A 16265-nucleotide genomic window follows, 5' to 3' on the forward strand; every position below is an offset into this window, starting at 1 on the left:
GCAAAAAAGAAATTCAAATCTGGGTTCCTAAATTATGTGGTATCCAAGTCAGGAAAACCCAATAATCAAGCGACCATGACATGGTTGGCAAAACAGCCAAACTATCAAAAAATGTGGCAAGTAGTTGGTGTCTAATTACAGTCGAGTAAAGACTGTCACAAGTCTTGACCCCAACCGGGACACTGCAATCCTAAACGTAGCACCCAGACACACACCACAAAAGGCAGTCAAATATCAGTATCTATACTGTGCAGGACTCAAACCATGGTAAGTCGGACCGATGTTCCAATATTAATGATATGTTCTATTGAAATTGCTTGAGACTAGCCTAGTGAGTGCTTCAACTGTATTTCTCAATTGTTTATGTGCATGTTCTTTTGAACCTGCCAGGAGCACCATTTGGTAGTTGGTGCCATTAGTTATAACAGCACCCCTCATATTTTACATTATTGAATGTACATCACGGTATTAACATTGAATTATCAGACTTTACCTTTACTTTGAGGTGTGGATTGCCACTATTGTGACTGCTACTAACAGTTGTATATGCCTCTAGTTGCCTATTATTACTCGATTTTTGTTGGTAGCACCACACTGAAATCCCTTACTCTTTCACAAGTCCTTTATATGTAATTTTGTCTACAAAAATAGAAAATATACACTATTGAAAACACTATCAAATAACAGTGCACACATATTTGCAGAAACTCTGCAGCTATAAGGCTAAAAAGAGAAAATAATTTTGCAGAGAGTCAAAGGAGGCCACCATCCTTCAAAAGCTAAAGGAAATTATGGCAAAAAGAGATGGTCATCAGACATATATGCATCCCTTCAGTCGTGATAACTCCATATCTTGTTGCTACTGGTCATCAATCATCTAATTTGAATGCAATGGAAAAATATTTATCATGTATGTACGTATCAAGTTTATTAACCTTTTGTGTACTTGGTTTGTTAGTCCTGAACGAGGTGAATATCTGTTTTATGTATGTTGTATGGAAATAATACATTGTCGAAATAAATATTATGAGGAAAAATGTGATCCAATCAAAAGGTCAAATGAAAACACTGTTCGAATGTCTGCATATTAGGTCAGCAAACATCTTTCAAGAAGAATGATATCAGAATATTTAACTTACAACTACTACACTCTTGGATGCGTCAAGCACGTGGATCACTGGAGAGCTGTATCGAGGTGCAATTTTAACTGCAGTGTGGGTTCTAGGAAAGAGACAAAAAAGCACAGAATAATGGTACAAAAAGCCTTCCCGTTAAATGTAATTGCTTTTGGAAATAAACATAAATGAAAATGAGCTATTCAAAAGCACACTTTTGAATAGCTCATTGAAAATGAGCTATTCAAAAGCACACTATTGCACAATTTACACACTGCTTAAAGTCATATATCCTTGGCTGCTTGAAAACATGTAGACCATAAAGAAACTTACCTAAATGATTAGCTCTTTTTCTGATGGCTTCTCTCGTTCCTTAACTTACACAGAAAGCCCCAGACAGTAGACGGGAATTGAGCAAACATTCAAATCACTGCTTCGAGACATAATTATCCCACTCTTAAGAAATGGTGCAGGACGCTTATTTCCTCTGAGTTCAATAACAGTCTACACAGCAATACGAGAATTTCCGAAAAAGAGAAGAGAGTGAGCATGAGCTGTCCAGTGCGGGGATATCACTGTTGTCAAGTAATGATTCCTTCATATGAAAAGTTTTCTCTGCACATTTATTTTGTCCCGCTTTTCATCTGTACAACAACTTTTCACTATGCAGAGTACTTTACTACTAATTGTACTAAGAGGTCTATCATAATAGTCTATGCTAAAAACCCTGAAGCCCTCAATTTACTTCACTTCCATTTGCATTCATGATTCCTTACAATGTAAGTAAATGCCACTTTCACAGAAACAGCACAAGATCCAGTGCCAGGGTGGTTGCTGGGAAGGTTACTTGAGCGTTTAAACCATGTCACTGTTGACATAATTAATACCCAACTGCAATACGCAGTCATTCGTCAGATTCAGAAACAACAATTGTGAAGGTACTAATAAAACAAACAATCTTTGAAATTGATTCATCTATCAACTGGGGTCAAACTGCAGGAAAACTATGTGGCAAGCTTACTGCTGGACCAGGTGGTCTTGTGTCAAGTGAAGGATCCCCTATATACCTAAAAAGCAGTGCTTATTGCTTGTGAATGTTCACACTGGGATAAATACAGCCGAGCCAAGTATCACACATCAGGGGTGACACTAACGCATTTTACTGCTGGTGTCCGCATCACTGCACTAAATTATATTAGTCACGCATAACAGCAATCCAGGGACCACCCGATAAGAGGTGCTCAGCAGGACTGACTTCATGTCACAAAAGCAGCCAGTGTACTTTTGGCTTACTCTGGCTTGGTGACTAGTGGCAGCGCAGTGCTGCTACAGTCTCTGCCAAATTTTGACACAGATTTGAGCAGGACAGTTTGGAGGGTGAGCGATGGCATGTTCAAGTTTTCTGTTATACATTAAGGTCAAGGTCACTGTGGTACTCGCAATCAGGTCCACTGCCAGCCCATTTGACAGGCTTTCTGCGTGGACCACGTAGTCCACGATCTTTGAACAGGTGAAGGAGAACAACCATTTGATCATTGCACAGATAGGCAGTGTCTGCAGCCCTCATGTGGATCGGATGGTGCTTTGCCTTCTGTTGTTTTAAATTCCAGCAAGTCACCCCAGGCAGAGGTAACCACACAGAGCAGATGATGACTGCAGACAGTGTCAGGAAGCTCTGTAAGTTTTAAACTGAGTTGCCATGCTTAAGTAGTGCTCATTACTGGCAGGGTGTTGTTTACCCTGCTTCGCAAGTCCTGAAAGGCCCATTGGCAGCCTGCAGTACCCCCAGAAATAAGATTGGTGACAGACAGCTAGGCCAGTCATAGAATTACCAGCAACATCCTCTGAGCAGCGAAGGAGGACTCGGAGGGCAGACCGTTATTCACTGAGGGCAGTCTACTCTGCAGCAAAACCAGCAGGCCCACACAGTGACCACCTAAAAGTAGAAGTTCCTGCTGTGTGTTGAAACCTACCAAAAGGTAATGGATCCACTTTTTTAAATCCAAAAGTAAAATACAATGTTAATTGATACTTGTATAGCGCACTACTCACCCACAAGGGTCTCAAGGCGCTTGTACGAATACCGCTGTGGAACCCATCCTGGCTTTCCCTGTGAGGCGTCCACTCCTGGGCACCCCAAGGTGGAGGCCAGGCATCCTTAGCATTGTGAGGGCCGTTGTGGAGATTAAGCAAGCTATTGCCCAGAGTTGCAGAGTGGGACTCCATGATTGGAATAGGCACCGAGGCGAAAATTTTCAGGTCTGTGGAATTTTGAGCCCAAGACCCGCCGAGGCGGGAAATTGAACCCTGGTCCTGGCTAGACCTCTGCATCAGGGTCTGCCGCTCTAATCATTGAGCCACATTTCTCCACAATACATCGCCCTATTCAGTCGCAGGTCTGAATGAGCAGACAGACCCGATCTCTCAGTGTGAACCCACAGAGTCTACTGGATACGGTCCGTCCCTCCGTTCATCGTGACACAGGTGACTATGTGCACGCATAGGAGTCCTGTATGCGTGGCTGTGCGACAACAGACTTTTAAATCAGCTGCAAGACTGAGCTCAGAAATTGAAGCAATTGTTCGCCGTTCAGGCCGAAGCAAGAGAGATCATATTAGGCCTGGATCCTCTCTGCAATACTCAGCAGTCGGAGCACCGTCTGGTTGCCCCAGCACCACAGGTCCGATGAAGACACACTGGCTTTCATCCTGGCAGTGTGGTACAGGGGCAGCACCTGTCACTGATGAAGTGTGCTGTGAATGGGTTAAGGTGGCTAGGCAAGTAGGGTCACCACCATTCCCAGAGAATAATAAGGACACTTTGTTCATGTTTTAGGACTCTGCGAAGGCCCAGACATGATAAACAGGACTTTATACAAAGTAGTCCGTATTGATTAAACACAGTTTTTCTGCCTTTGTTTACTTTATAAGTCAATGAACCATTTAAGCAGCCCTGGAACATATTTTAAAAAGCTTTACTCTTATGTTTACTGTTTTAAAGATGCACTGAGAGGAAAAAAATACTGCTTTAGGTGAGTTTCTTAATTTTTGTAGTGTGACATTAAAAAGAAGGTCAGTCCGGATAAAAACAGATAGCAACGCCATTGCCTGGTTCTGGTCGATCGATCGATATACCTGGGGCTAGGATGGTTTAAAATGACTGAGTTTGATAGATAATTTTGGAGTTTAAATGCAATGGGCATGGCTGACTGGGTCACACTGGGAATGGGGCTAATGGAGGGGGCTGGTGAATACCAGGCATGTTCTGCTTAGGGTTAAAGGGGCTAGAATGGGCTGGGCAGGACTGCACTGGTTCTGGTGAATGCGAATGGGGCTAGAATGGTGTTAGAATGGACCATATAGTCAAGCTAGTGCTTCTCATTGCTCAAAAGGTGGCAATTTGTTATATTTAGCTCTTTAGAAGGACTTCATTGCTTAGTTTTACTGGTGAGAAAGTACCACTCGTGTCACATATTAGTCAGCAAAATGTCACTCGTAAAGAATTTTAAAACCAGGGAGCAGTCTGAAAACTTAGCAGCTATGAACAATTAATATGGTGTATTCAGAAAAGCAGGCACAGGTAACTGATGCTGCTTTGAAACCTTTTAATTATAAATCAGTCCATGCAGTCACAAAAGTTTCTTATGCCTTTGATGTTGACGTTTTTTTGGCACCTACCGTGTAATGGGTCATCATCAGGTCAGACAAATTCACACAAAGCAGCAAGCCATGTATGTATCTGATGCAGCAATGATGATTGAGATACATACTGTTTTCCAAGGTACAAATCTGAGAAACTGTGCGGGATTGGGAATCAATCCCTTGATGGCAAGGGTGAGGACTTCATCTGAATGTACGGATGCCAAATGTGAGCCTGCCATGCAGCTGATTAAAAATCAGTCAGACCGCCACCACAAGGAGCCTCATACAGAAGCGTCCACAGCAGTGGACATCCCGAAGGGGGAATAGATAGGAACACTAACTGATTCATAATCAGTTATCATTGAGTGATTTTTATTAAATGGACTCAAAGCAGTGGTTCCTGTGAATGCTTTTCTGCACACCCAATTTTAATTGTTATTCATACCTGTGTGAACACTCATGAGCACTGAATACTTTTTCATACAGCAGTAAAACATTGGATAATTACATCTGAAGCATTTAACTGTATCTGAAATTGTCAAATCCTTTCATTGATTGCATGATTCGCCGTTTGCAACCACCACTACCTCATCAGGGCTGCCAAGAAGACTTCCTTCAAAGACTGCCTCGACAACAACGCACACGACAGCAAGGAGCTCTTCAACATCGTGAAGGAACTCTCCAACCCCAGCTCCAACACCAACGACATCCCGCTGTCGCAAGACCTGTGCGACTCCCTCGCCACCTTCTTCCACCGCAAGATAGCAGACATCCACGACAGCTTCAACACTGAGACAGCCCCAACAGACAGCAACACAACAGACCCTCCGCACACCATCGACCACGTCCCCGTGCTAACCTGGACCAGAGTGAGCGTCGATGACACCATCAAGACCATGAGCACAATCCACTCCGGCTCTCCGTCAGACCCATTCCTGCACCACATCTTCAACAAAGCAAGCAGCTCCATCGCACCCCACCTACGCAACATCATCAATCTCTCCCTTGAGACCGCGACCTTCCCAGAGAGCTGGAAACACGCCGAGATCAACGCCCTACTCAAAAAACCCAAGGCAGACTCAAGAGACCTCAAGAACTTCCGACCCATCTCTCTGCTCCCCTTACCGGCCAAAGTCATCGAGAAAATCGTTAAAAGACAGCTAACCCGATACCTCGAAGAGAACAGAATCCTAGACTCTCACCAGTCAGGATTCCGCAGCAACCACAGCACGAGACCGCCCTAATCGCCGCCACCGACGACATCAGGACCCTGCTAGACAACGGGGAGACTGCAGCACTCAACTTCCTAGACCTCTCCGCCGCCTTCGACATGTCTGCTACCACACACTACGTGCACGCCTCCACGCAAGGATCCGAGACAAGGCTCTGGAATGGACCACCTCCTTCCTCTCCGGCGAAACACAGAGCGTCCACCTCCCCCCATTCCGTTCCGAAGCCTCCAAGATCATCTGCGGCATACCCCAAGGATCCTCCCTCAGCCCGACACTGTTCAACATTTACATGGCCTCGCTCGCACACGTTGCCCGACAGAACAACCTCAACATAATCTCCTAAGCCGACGACACTCAACTGAACCTCTCCCTCACCAAGGACCCCATCACCGCCAAAGCCAACCTCCATGAAGGAATGAAGGCCGTCGCCGAATGGATGAAGATAAGCCGTCTGAAGCTGAACTCGGACAAGACGGAGGTCCTCATCCCCGGCTCCAAGCCGTCAGCCTGGGACAACTCCTGGTGGCCAACGGCACTGGGGGCAGCCCTGACCCCCACCCACTTTGCACGCAACCTGGGAATCATTCTCGACTCAACGCTCTCAATGACCAAGCAAGTCAACGCTGCCTCCTCCTCCTCCTGCTTCAACACCCTCCGCAAGGTCTACAGATGGATCCCGACAGATACAAGAAAGACAGTCACCCAGGCCCTCGACAGCAGCAGACTCGACTACGGAAACACCCTCTACGCTGGAGCCCCGACTAAGCTCATCAATCGACTACAACGCATCCAAAACGCCGCGGCACGACTGATCCTCGATGCACCACGACACAGCCACATCACCCCCCACCTGAGAAACCTGCACTGGCTCCCCGTCAACAAGAGGATATCTTTCAAGCTCCTCATCCACGCACACAAGGCACTCCACAAGACCGGCCCAGCCTACCTCAACAGACGGGTCTCCTTCCACACCCCAACTGCCAGCTACGCTCCGCCGACCCCTCACTCGCCACCGTCCCGCGCATCCGAAGAACAACCACCAGTGGGAGTTCCTTCTCCCACCTCGCCACCAAGACATGGAACACCCTCCTACTGAGCCTATGACAGACCCAAGACCTGCTGACCTTCAGGAGGATACTAAAGACCTGGCTGTTCGATCAGTAGCGGCCCCCACCTCCCCCCTCCCCAGCGCCTTGAGACCCTCACGGGTATGTAGTGCGCTTAACAAATGACTGATTGTTTGATTGATTGATTGATTGATCGATTTAACTTGCATTCAAATTTGTCAAATCCTTAAATATTTCCAGGTATTGTCCGTGGGAATCTGACATTCCCCTTATACCTCATCAACTCTTGGAATGATATCTCGACAAACGCTAAATGCTTAATCTTGCTGTATGCTAGGCAATCATTGAACAGCATCTAGACCCTGTTCTCAAATTGTGCCTTTTACAAACATTTTTAGTGATTCAACAAGTTATTCATCTATGGGTTGCAATAATTCCCAAATAAATATTTTGGCTGGTGGGATCCTTGGTTGTGTAAAAAAAAAAAAAAAGCAAAGCTCTTTCAGCCAACCGTTTGCAGCAAGACTGAATAAAAATATCTTACAATTGTGTGAAAGGGTGCACAACTGCATGCTACACAGATTGCATTAAGTAGCTCTTCTCAGGAGAGCAGTGGTAGGAATCTCTTAATACAACAAAGTGCAAGATTTTCTTGGGACAACCTTTATGCAACTTCTGAAAACACACCCCTGAAATAGAGTATCATCCCTGATTTCAACAATTCTTATGGAGGCTGCAGTCTGGTTGGGTATATGTATTGAAATATCATATGTATATCTGTGGTTGTGTAGTTGTTGTCAGACAGACAGACAGACAGACAGACAGACAGACAGACAGACAGACAGACAGACAGACAGACAGACAGACAGACAGACAGATAGATAGATAGATAGATAGATAGATAGATAGATAGATAGATAGATAGATGAGTTTAATGCGTGTGGCTGAAGTTCTTACCAACAGTTTTACTTGCTCTCTGGAATAACAGGCTTCTCCACTGTTCGTCATGCTGTTACATATGCATATTAAATTAAGTTAGTAGTGGTGATTGAGAGCCATCAAAATCATCAAAAAGCAAAACACAATTTTTTAGCAACTGAACAATGGACGAGTGTGGAACAGAGCAACCTGCAGGATACACAACATACAATATTTCACTGCTCACGTTAATGCCTTAAGAGAACATACTTGGAAGTTGTTGCTCCTCCAATCAACAAGGGGATCTTTATTGCAAGTCTTTCCATCTCCTTTGCAACAAAAATCATTTCATCCAAAGATGGCGTGATAAGACCTGACAGGCCAATGATATCTGTTGGGGGTGGGGAAGTCAAAAAAGAAATGCCTTAAAGAGTGCTAGAAAGCACAATGCACAACACACCTAAACACAGAAAATGTAATGCATTACCTGAGTTTGCATAGCTTACAACAGTTTACCTCTCTGACTCTGTGAGAAGCGGTCGCTCCCCACGCTCCCTGCCTGGATATCATAGCGCTTGGCTCTCACTGCTTGCCTGTAAAAATATTGCTGCCTGGGTATCGTAGCGCTTGTTAGCATTACTCGTAAAGATCTTGTGCCTGCTATTGTACTTTGCTCGCATTTAATTTGTGGAAGTTATTTCCCTGCTCGCATTTTTATCTGTGCTATCTGACTGTCGGCGCGCTCGCATTGCTGGACTTTAAAATTAATAACTATTGCCTGATTGTGCTGGTACCACTGCCCATAGCGTCCTTCATCTGTGTGCCCCAATCTCGTCCTGTTTCAGTTTTGCTTTCGCTGCCATTTTGTTTGTTGTGCCTCGTAGCCAGCCTCTCCACTTCGCTCCCGCCTCCCAGCTGCTCCTCCCTCCCACGGACTGATTAGGCTCGTCCCGTTGAAAGTAGCGCTGTGACCTCTCTGACTCTGTGAGAAGCGGTCGCTCCCCACGCTCCTTGCCTGGATATCATAGCGCTTGGCTCTCACTGCTTGCCTGTAAAAATATTGCTGCCTGGGTATCGTAGCGCTTGTTAGCATTACTCGTAAAGATCTTGTGCCTGCTATTGTCCTTTGCTCGCATTTAATTTGTGGAAGTTATTTCCCTGCTCGCATTTTTATCTGTGCTATCTGACTGTCGGCGCGCTCGCATTGCTGGACTTTAAAATTAATAACTATTGCCTGATTGTGCTGGTACCACTGCCCATAGCGTCATTCATCTGTGTGCCCCAATCTCGTCCTGTTTCAGTTTTGCTTTCGCTGCCATTTTGTTTGTTGTGCCTCGTAGCCAGCCTCTCCACCCCGCTCCCGCCTCTCAGCTGCTCCTCCCTCGCTCCGCCCCCCTCCACTATCCACTTATGACCGATGCTTTTGCGCGCAGCGTTCACGCGCAGCGGTTGCGCCCCATGCGCGCCGAAGGTGCGCCAAAGGTAAGCCCGTCTACGCCAGTCCGCGCCTGGACCGCGCCCAGCGCCAGACCCCCTGTCACCCGCAAAATCCACTCCACCCGCATAACATACGACGCAGCAACCCTCTCAGCCCTTAACCCCGGTCGACCACCAAACTGCTACCTAGCCGTCCCAGGACTCACCCATGGACCCTTCACCTGCCACTCCTGCAAGTTCGACTGCACCAGGAGCCGCACCAAATCCACAAACTACAAACAGAGCCCCGACACTAACCACCTGAAATGCATCCTGCTCAAAACCCGCTCAGTCCACAGACACGCCATCGACCTTTGGAACCTACTCGACACCACTTCACCGGACGTCGCCTTCCTTACAGAAACCTGGATGAACCTCTCATCAGCTCCTGACATCGCCATAGCCATCCTGGACGGCTACAAGATCATCCGAAAGGACCGCACCAACCAAACAGGAGGTGGCATCGCCATCGTCCATAAGAACACCATCCGCATCACGACCAGTTCCGACGATAATCTCGCTACCGCCGAACACCTTCACTTCCAGATCCACACCGACCCCAAGACCACACTCAGAGGCACCCTCATCTATAGGCCACCAGGACCCCGCACACAATTCAGCGAAGACATCGCTGACTTCATTAGCCCACACGCCCTCCCCTCCGAGGACTACATTCTTCTGGGAGACCTCAACTTCCACCTGGAAAAGAAAAACGACAGCAACACCACCACCCTTCTGGACAACCTGGCCAACCTCGGACTCGAACAACTTGTTGATACCCCCACCCACTATGCCGGGCACACGCTTGACCCAATCTTCACCTCCAGCAAGCACATCTCCTTCAACCACACCACAGCTCTCCATTGGACGGACCACAGTTGCGTTCACTTCAACTACAAAAAGACCACGACCCACAACCTCTCACAACCAATCCCCCGAAGAAACTGGAACAAAATTACCACCGACCAGCTCTTCACATCGCTTCTCCAAAACCCTCCTGCCAAATCATCGGACCCAAACCAAGCAGCCACCAACCTCACACAATGGATCTCCCATAGCGCCGACGAACTGGCACCCTTAAAAAACCATCAAATCAAGCAAGGTAGCAAAAAAGCCCCCTGGTTCAACGATGACCTTAAGAAATCCAAGAAGTTCTGTCGCACCCTCGAGAAAGCCTGGAGAAAAAACCCAACCACTGACAACCTGACCACCTTCAAGAACGCCACCCGCAAACACCACCAACTGATCCGATCCACCAAGAAATTAGCATTCAAGGATCGACTTGACAACAACGCCCACAACAGCAAGGAACTATTCAACATCGTCAAAGAATTTACCAACCCCACCGCCGGCACCAACAACATCACTCCCTCCCAAGACCTCTGCGACTCCCTAGCCTCATTCTTCCACAACAAAATCGCCGACATACATAACAGCTTTGAAAACCAGTCCGGAGACCAGTCCACTCCACCCACCTCCGAACTAAAACCCCCCTCTATCAACCTTTGCGCCTGGAACCCAATCACCACTGAAGACACCATCCGCCTGATGAACTCCACCCACTCAGGATCACCAACCGACCCATGTCCCCACCACATTTTCAACAAAGCAGACTCCATTATCGCACCCCATCTCCGAGACGTCATCAACTGCTCCCTCAATTCCGCTACCTTCCCGGAAAGCTGGAAACATGCCGAACTCAGAGCCCTTCTGAAGAAACCTACAGCAGACCCCACTGAACTTAAGAACTACCGCCCCATCTCGCTCCTCCCATTCCCTGCCAAAGTGATTGAGAAAGTCGTCAACAGTCAGCTCGCCACCTTCCTCGAATCCAACAAATCCCTCGACCCCTCACAGTCCGGCTTCCGAGCCAAACACAGCACCGAAACCGCCCTCATCGCAGCAACAGACGACATTCGAACACTACTGGACAACGGAGAAACAGTTGCCCTCATCCTACTTGACCTCTCCGCAGCCTTCGACACAGTCTGTCATAGCACCCTCATACAACGCCTCAGCAACGTCGTAATACAAGGAAAAGCATTGGACTGGATCATCTCATTCCTCGCCGGAAGAACCCAGAGAGTCCGCCTCCCCCCTTTTAGATCAGAGGCCACCGAAGTCATCTGCGGCGTACCACAAGGATCGTCACTCAGTCCCACCCTCTTCAACATAAACATGATTCCCCTTGCATCCATCACGCGCCAACACAACCTCAACATCATCTCCTACGCAGACGACACCCAGCTAATCCTCTCCCTCACCAAAGACCCAAACACCGCCAAAACCAACTTACACGAAGGAATGAAAGAAGTAGCCGAGTGGATGAAGATCAGCCGTTTAAAACTGAACTCGGACAAAACGGAAGTCCTCATCTTAGGTTCTTCCCCCTCTGCTTGGGACGACTCATGGTGGCCACCGGCCCTGGGAACTGCACCCATACCTAATGACCACGCACGTAACCTGGGCTTCATCCTGGACTCCTCCCTCTCGATGACCAGACAAGTCAACGCCGTCTCATCATCATGCTTCAACATCCTACGCATGCTCAAAAAAATATTCCGTTGGATCCCCACCGAAACAAGAAAGACTGTCACCCACGCACTGGTCACAAGCCGACTGGATTACGGAAACACCCTTTACGCCGGAACCACAGAAAAAACTCCAACGCATCCAAAACGCCTCAGCCAGACTCATACTAGACATCCCCCGCCAAGCTCACATTTCCGGTCACCTGAAAGACCTACACTGGCTCCCCATCAACAAGAGAATCACGTTACGTCTCCTCACCCACGCACACAAAGCCCTCTACGACGTAGGACCCGAATGCCTCAACACGCGCCTGTCCTTTTACACCCCCACCCGCCAACTTCGATCGTCCAATCAAGCCCTCGCCGCAATTCCGCGCATCCATAGATCCACCATGGGGGGAAGATCCTTCTCCTACCTAGCGGCCAAAACCTGGAATTCTCTCCCCACCCACCTCCGCCTTACACAGAACCACCTCTCCTTCAGAAAACAACTAAACTTGGATGTTCGATAAGTAAAGTACCCCCCCCTCCCTCAAGTGCCTTGAGACCCTCTGGGTGAGTAGTGCGCTATACAAATTTTGAACTTGAACTTGAACTTATGTAAAAGAAAGCAAGTCTAGCTTCGATATGCATGATTGTTTTTAAAAGCCATGAAAAACATTCGGACTACATTCTATAACTCTCACTCTTGCCACTTCACTTCCCTCACACTTCATTTTCATTAGATCTGATAGGCAAGACACTGCAAGAACACTTTTGTCTTTTGCTATTCTTGTGGACCCCAAGTGGAGAGCATTCACTTTCCCACGTTGTATTCAATAAAAGCATCAATGTGGTTCATATTAATTAAAAAAGATTCATTGACAACCAAACCTTTATGGTTGATATATCCATTCTCCCAAAAACACGAGCAGGCAAGACAAAGCTATTTGAGAAAATAGTACTTGGAGGGTGTAATTGAAGCCTACTGAGTAACAACAGACGTAACAGGGGGTGTCACCATGGGAGGTTACAAAAGAAGACCAGGTGGTACTAAGGAGAGACTACTAAGCCCATTGACCAATGAACAGCCACAGTTTACATTGGACAATGACACGAGTCAATGAAAAATATGGGCGTAGTGTGGGTGGAGCTTCAAGTCCCCACCTGAATACAACATGCCTCGCAAAGCAGCGCACACGCTGCCCAGGCTCGACCTAAAAAAACTAACTGACCCGCTAATTCTCACATTGAGAAATTGAAAAGACAGGAAGGGTTTTACTTACATTTTATCCAGAGAACTATTTTTTTAGTCTAATACACAGAGTAGCATTCAGTATTACAGCTTCATTTCCAGCTACAAGCGGTTACCAAGAGATTTGGCGCTACTGTTCCAGATGTTCTGCTATCGGTTTATTCAAACTTTTTGATATAACATGAAAACTGTAAGATTTCTTACATTACATATCTTGCTATGTATGGTCAGCTTTAAGAGAAAATGAAGGTAGAAAGCAATCATTAAATTGCTGGGAAAAAACAAAATAAAAGGTAGAAGGACTAACCTGCATTGGTTTCAATAGCAGTCCGCAGAATTTTATCACATGGAGTCATAACTCCTAAATCGATAACTCTAACACAAGAAACAAAAGAGCAAACATTATTAACAGAACACAAATGTGCCACCGTATTTACTTCATTAGTTTCAAATATGTCTGAATGGTCTTAATTAACTTTTGCCCATTTCAGAACACTTATAACAGTAGATAATTTAATGGTCTGAATGTATAAGTTGCAAATTTAAACTTGATGTGGTTGTGACCACAAATCTCAGAAACTTGATGTTGGTGTGAAAATGTACATCTTGCTGGTACAAAGACACTAAATGGGCCCGATACTCCAGTTTCTGTGAAATCTAATGCACTCTCATTAATTGTAATTGTTGAATTTCTATGAACATTTTAAGAAGCTTTAGCCCAAAGCAAAATGTGAAGCAATACACCTTTTTTGTGGACTAAGGAGGTCAAAGGTTCCGTGGTTGCTAGGTTAATGTAGGCTAAGAGGTACAGTGGCTGTAACTCCTGTTCACAGAAGTGGATTGCGGACAAGCCAACTCTGCCAAGCAAGCTATAGCACCGCACTGGGCTACTCAAGCGAATTGTCTCCTTCTCTACAGTTGTTCCCAACTGAATAGGGTGTTCATCAATGCTGATTAAAAGTGTCTTAAAAACCTGAAGCCCCCATGCAAAACAACAGTGAAGGAGCAGTCCACGAGCAATTGAATAAGGAATTATATACAGATTACAGCACAGTATTTGGTTGGATGGGTCCTACTACTCGTCATAAGTAGGCGGAATGTTGCTTGCAACGGATCTAATATTGCCAGCCTGCCAAAGGGAAATCCTTCCTGCCAAATTTTCCTTCTTTGAGTTTCAAGGCTAACAATCTGAAGGAGAGGTGTTTCGTCTTCAGGAAGAAGGTCTGCACCAGTGCACCACCAAGCGTCAAATTATAGGCTAGTGGGTGCTGAGAAACTTGATATCTAAAGGTGCCAGAATGGGCTTCCTCACAGATATTGTTTAGACAGCTGACACAATATAGAATACCTGCAAGCCAGACAGAATAACTCCCAAGGAGACTTGACTGAAAATCAATAATGTACATCTGCTATGAAAGAGACAATATATATCTGAATAGATTAGCTTTTTGTTTTCAAAAGGAGGAATGTTGCAAGATCCAGTGTTTCTTTGCCTTTGAAATTAAGAGCTGCCCCTACATGGAGAATGGCTTTTGAGTTTTCAGAGGGTAAAGTTGAAGCTGGGGAGGCTGCTTGGATGGACAGTTCTAGTACAGCAAGACATCAGTTCTGAAGAAGGGTGGATTTAAGATTCCAAACTACTGAAGAATGTGTAACAGAAAAGGGCAGGTTTTCAGATGGTAACAGCATTACGTCTGAAACATGAAAATAACACTTGAGATGTTGGGAAAGGCACCTAAAAGGGTGAATGAGATGTCCGAAGCAAGGATATGGAATTGAAGCAGTGGTCAGTCAAACAGAGAACTGTAGTAGGCTAATTCATTGCATATTGTATCTTGTTGTATGACATTTTGGGGGATTTAGCGATTTCCATTTGTCTGTTACAATGCCAAAAGAGTGTTCTGGTATTGAATGGATCAATACGATTGCTGATGTTGTAAGTTAAGTCCATGTCTGAAGACAGTACAGAGACAATCGCTTACACAGTGTCAAGGGTGAGTTTTTTTTTTGTTCACAAATACGCTGCATTGTTTTACATTTTGATCTTACATGAACATTTGTGTGTTGGGACTGCAAGTCATCTTGCCACACTGTAATCTTATTTTGCATAAAACTAGTACATATTGAGTAAAACACTTACAAAAGAAACAAAAAAAATCAAAATTCCCACTTACCCTCCCTTGGAGCTGCAACATGGAGAATATTTAAGGTCAACTGTATGCTTTCTAATTCCCAGCACCCTCTCCAGCATCTATCAAAACTCTTGAGTGACATGCTGAGTGTGTGATTTGAGACCATGTGCAATCCTGCTGTTAGTTTTAACCTAGACTCCCTACAAGCTACATATTTATTATTTGATATATAATCTCTCCAAAAGTAGACTTGTATTCTGTAGACTCATCTGTAATGGTGTTCCATTGTTTCATGTACATCCACTTGTGTTGATCATTTGAGCATAATATCAACGCATATATGCTTGCGACTAAGTTCTTAATGAGCATATGTGTAGTGATACATTTTTCAAAAGCCGTTCTGTCTCTTGTGACTGCAAATTTGTTTGGGCAGTGTAACACCCAATGTCTCAGATGAAAGTATTAGAATCACTCATGGTCAACCCAGTTCAAAGGCATCATCAGTGTTTTAAGGACCTGGTGAGGGCTATCTAATGAGTTACCTGAATCTGTGCCCCTCTCATGCCCCAAACATATAAGCAGGTCAGGAGACGCCATTGTGCTGTAAACAAGCCTCATAATTGTATTTCATCCTCTGGGAGTTTTGTCATATACTGTATCAGTAATTATGCTATTTGGTAAAGTCTCTGGGCGTTTCCGCCCTTAATCAGGGTTTACTTGCCTAACCAAATTCAAGGAATGAAAACGCAGGATATAGGTAATGATTCCTGACCACCTTTTCACCTTCCTCCCATTACTGCACAGTCTACTCAAACACATTACTTTACAATATCGATAAAACTGGCACCCTTTTAGAATCCGTCTTCACCCTGTAACATGTTCTCCCAATATGGACTGCATACCCCTCTTCACAGGTACT

At 45.6% G+C, this 16265-nt stretch overlaps 1 protein-coding gene across 1 annotated transcript in view; it reads right to left on the reverse strand.

The window, feature by feature from the left end:
* Positions 1-16265, reverse strand: part of MTR (5-methyltetrahydrofolate-homocysteine methyltransferase) — a 585842-nt gene that overhangs the window by 143106 nt on the left and 426471 nt on the right. The window contains exons 23-25 of the mRNA XM_086926839.1: positions 13522-13589; positions 8244-8364; positions 1140-1221 (exon numbers count right to left, since the gene is read on the reverse strand). Of these exons, the coding sequence (XP_086782965.1) occupies positions 1140-1221; positions 8244-8364; positions 13522-13589 (271 nt within the window). The remainder of the gene's footprint in view (positions 1-1139; positions 1222-8243; positions 8365-13521; positions 13590-16265) is intronic.

The sequence above is a fragment of the Lissotriton vulgaris genome, chromosome 6 (assembly GCF_964263255.1).
Source record: "Lissotriton vulgaris chromosome 6, aLisVul1.2, whole genome shotgun sequence".
NCBI lineage: Eukaryota > Metazoa > Chordata > Amphibia > Caudata > Salamandridae > Lissotriton > Lissotriton vulgaris.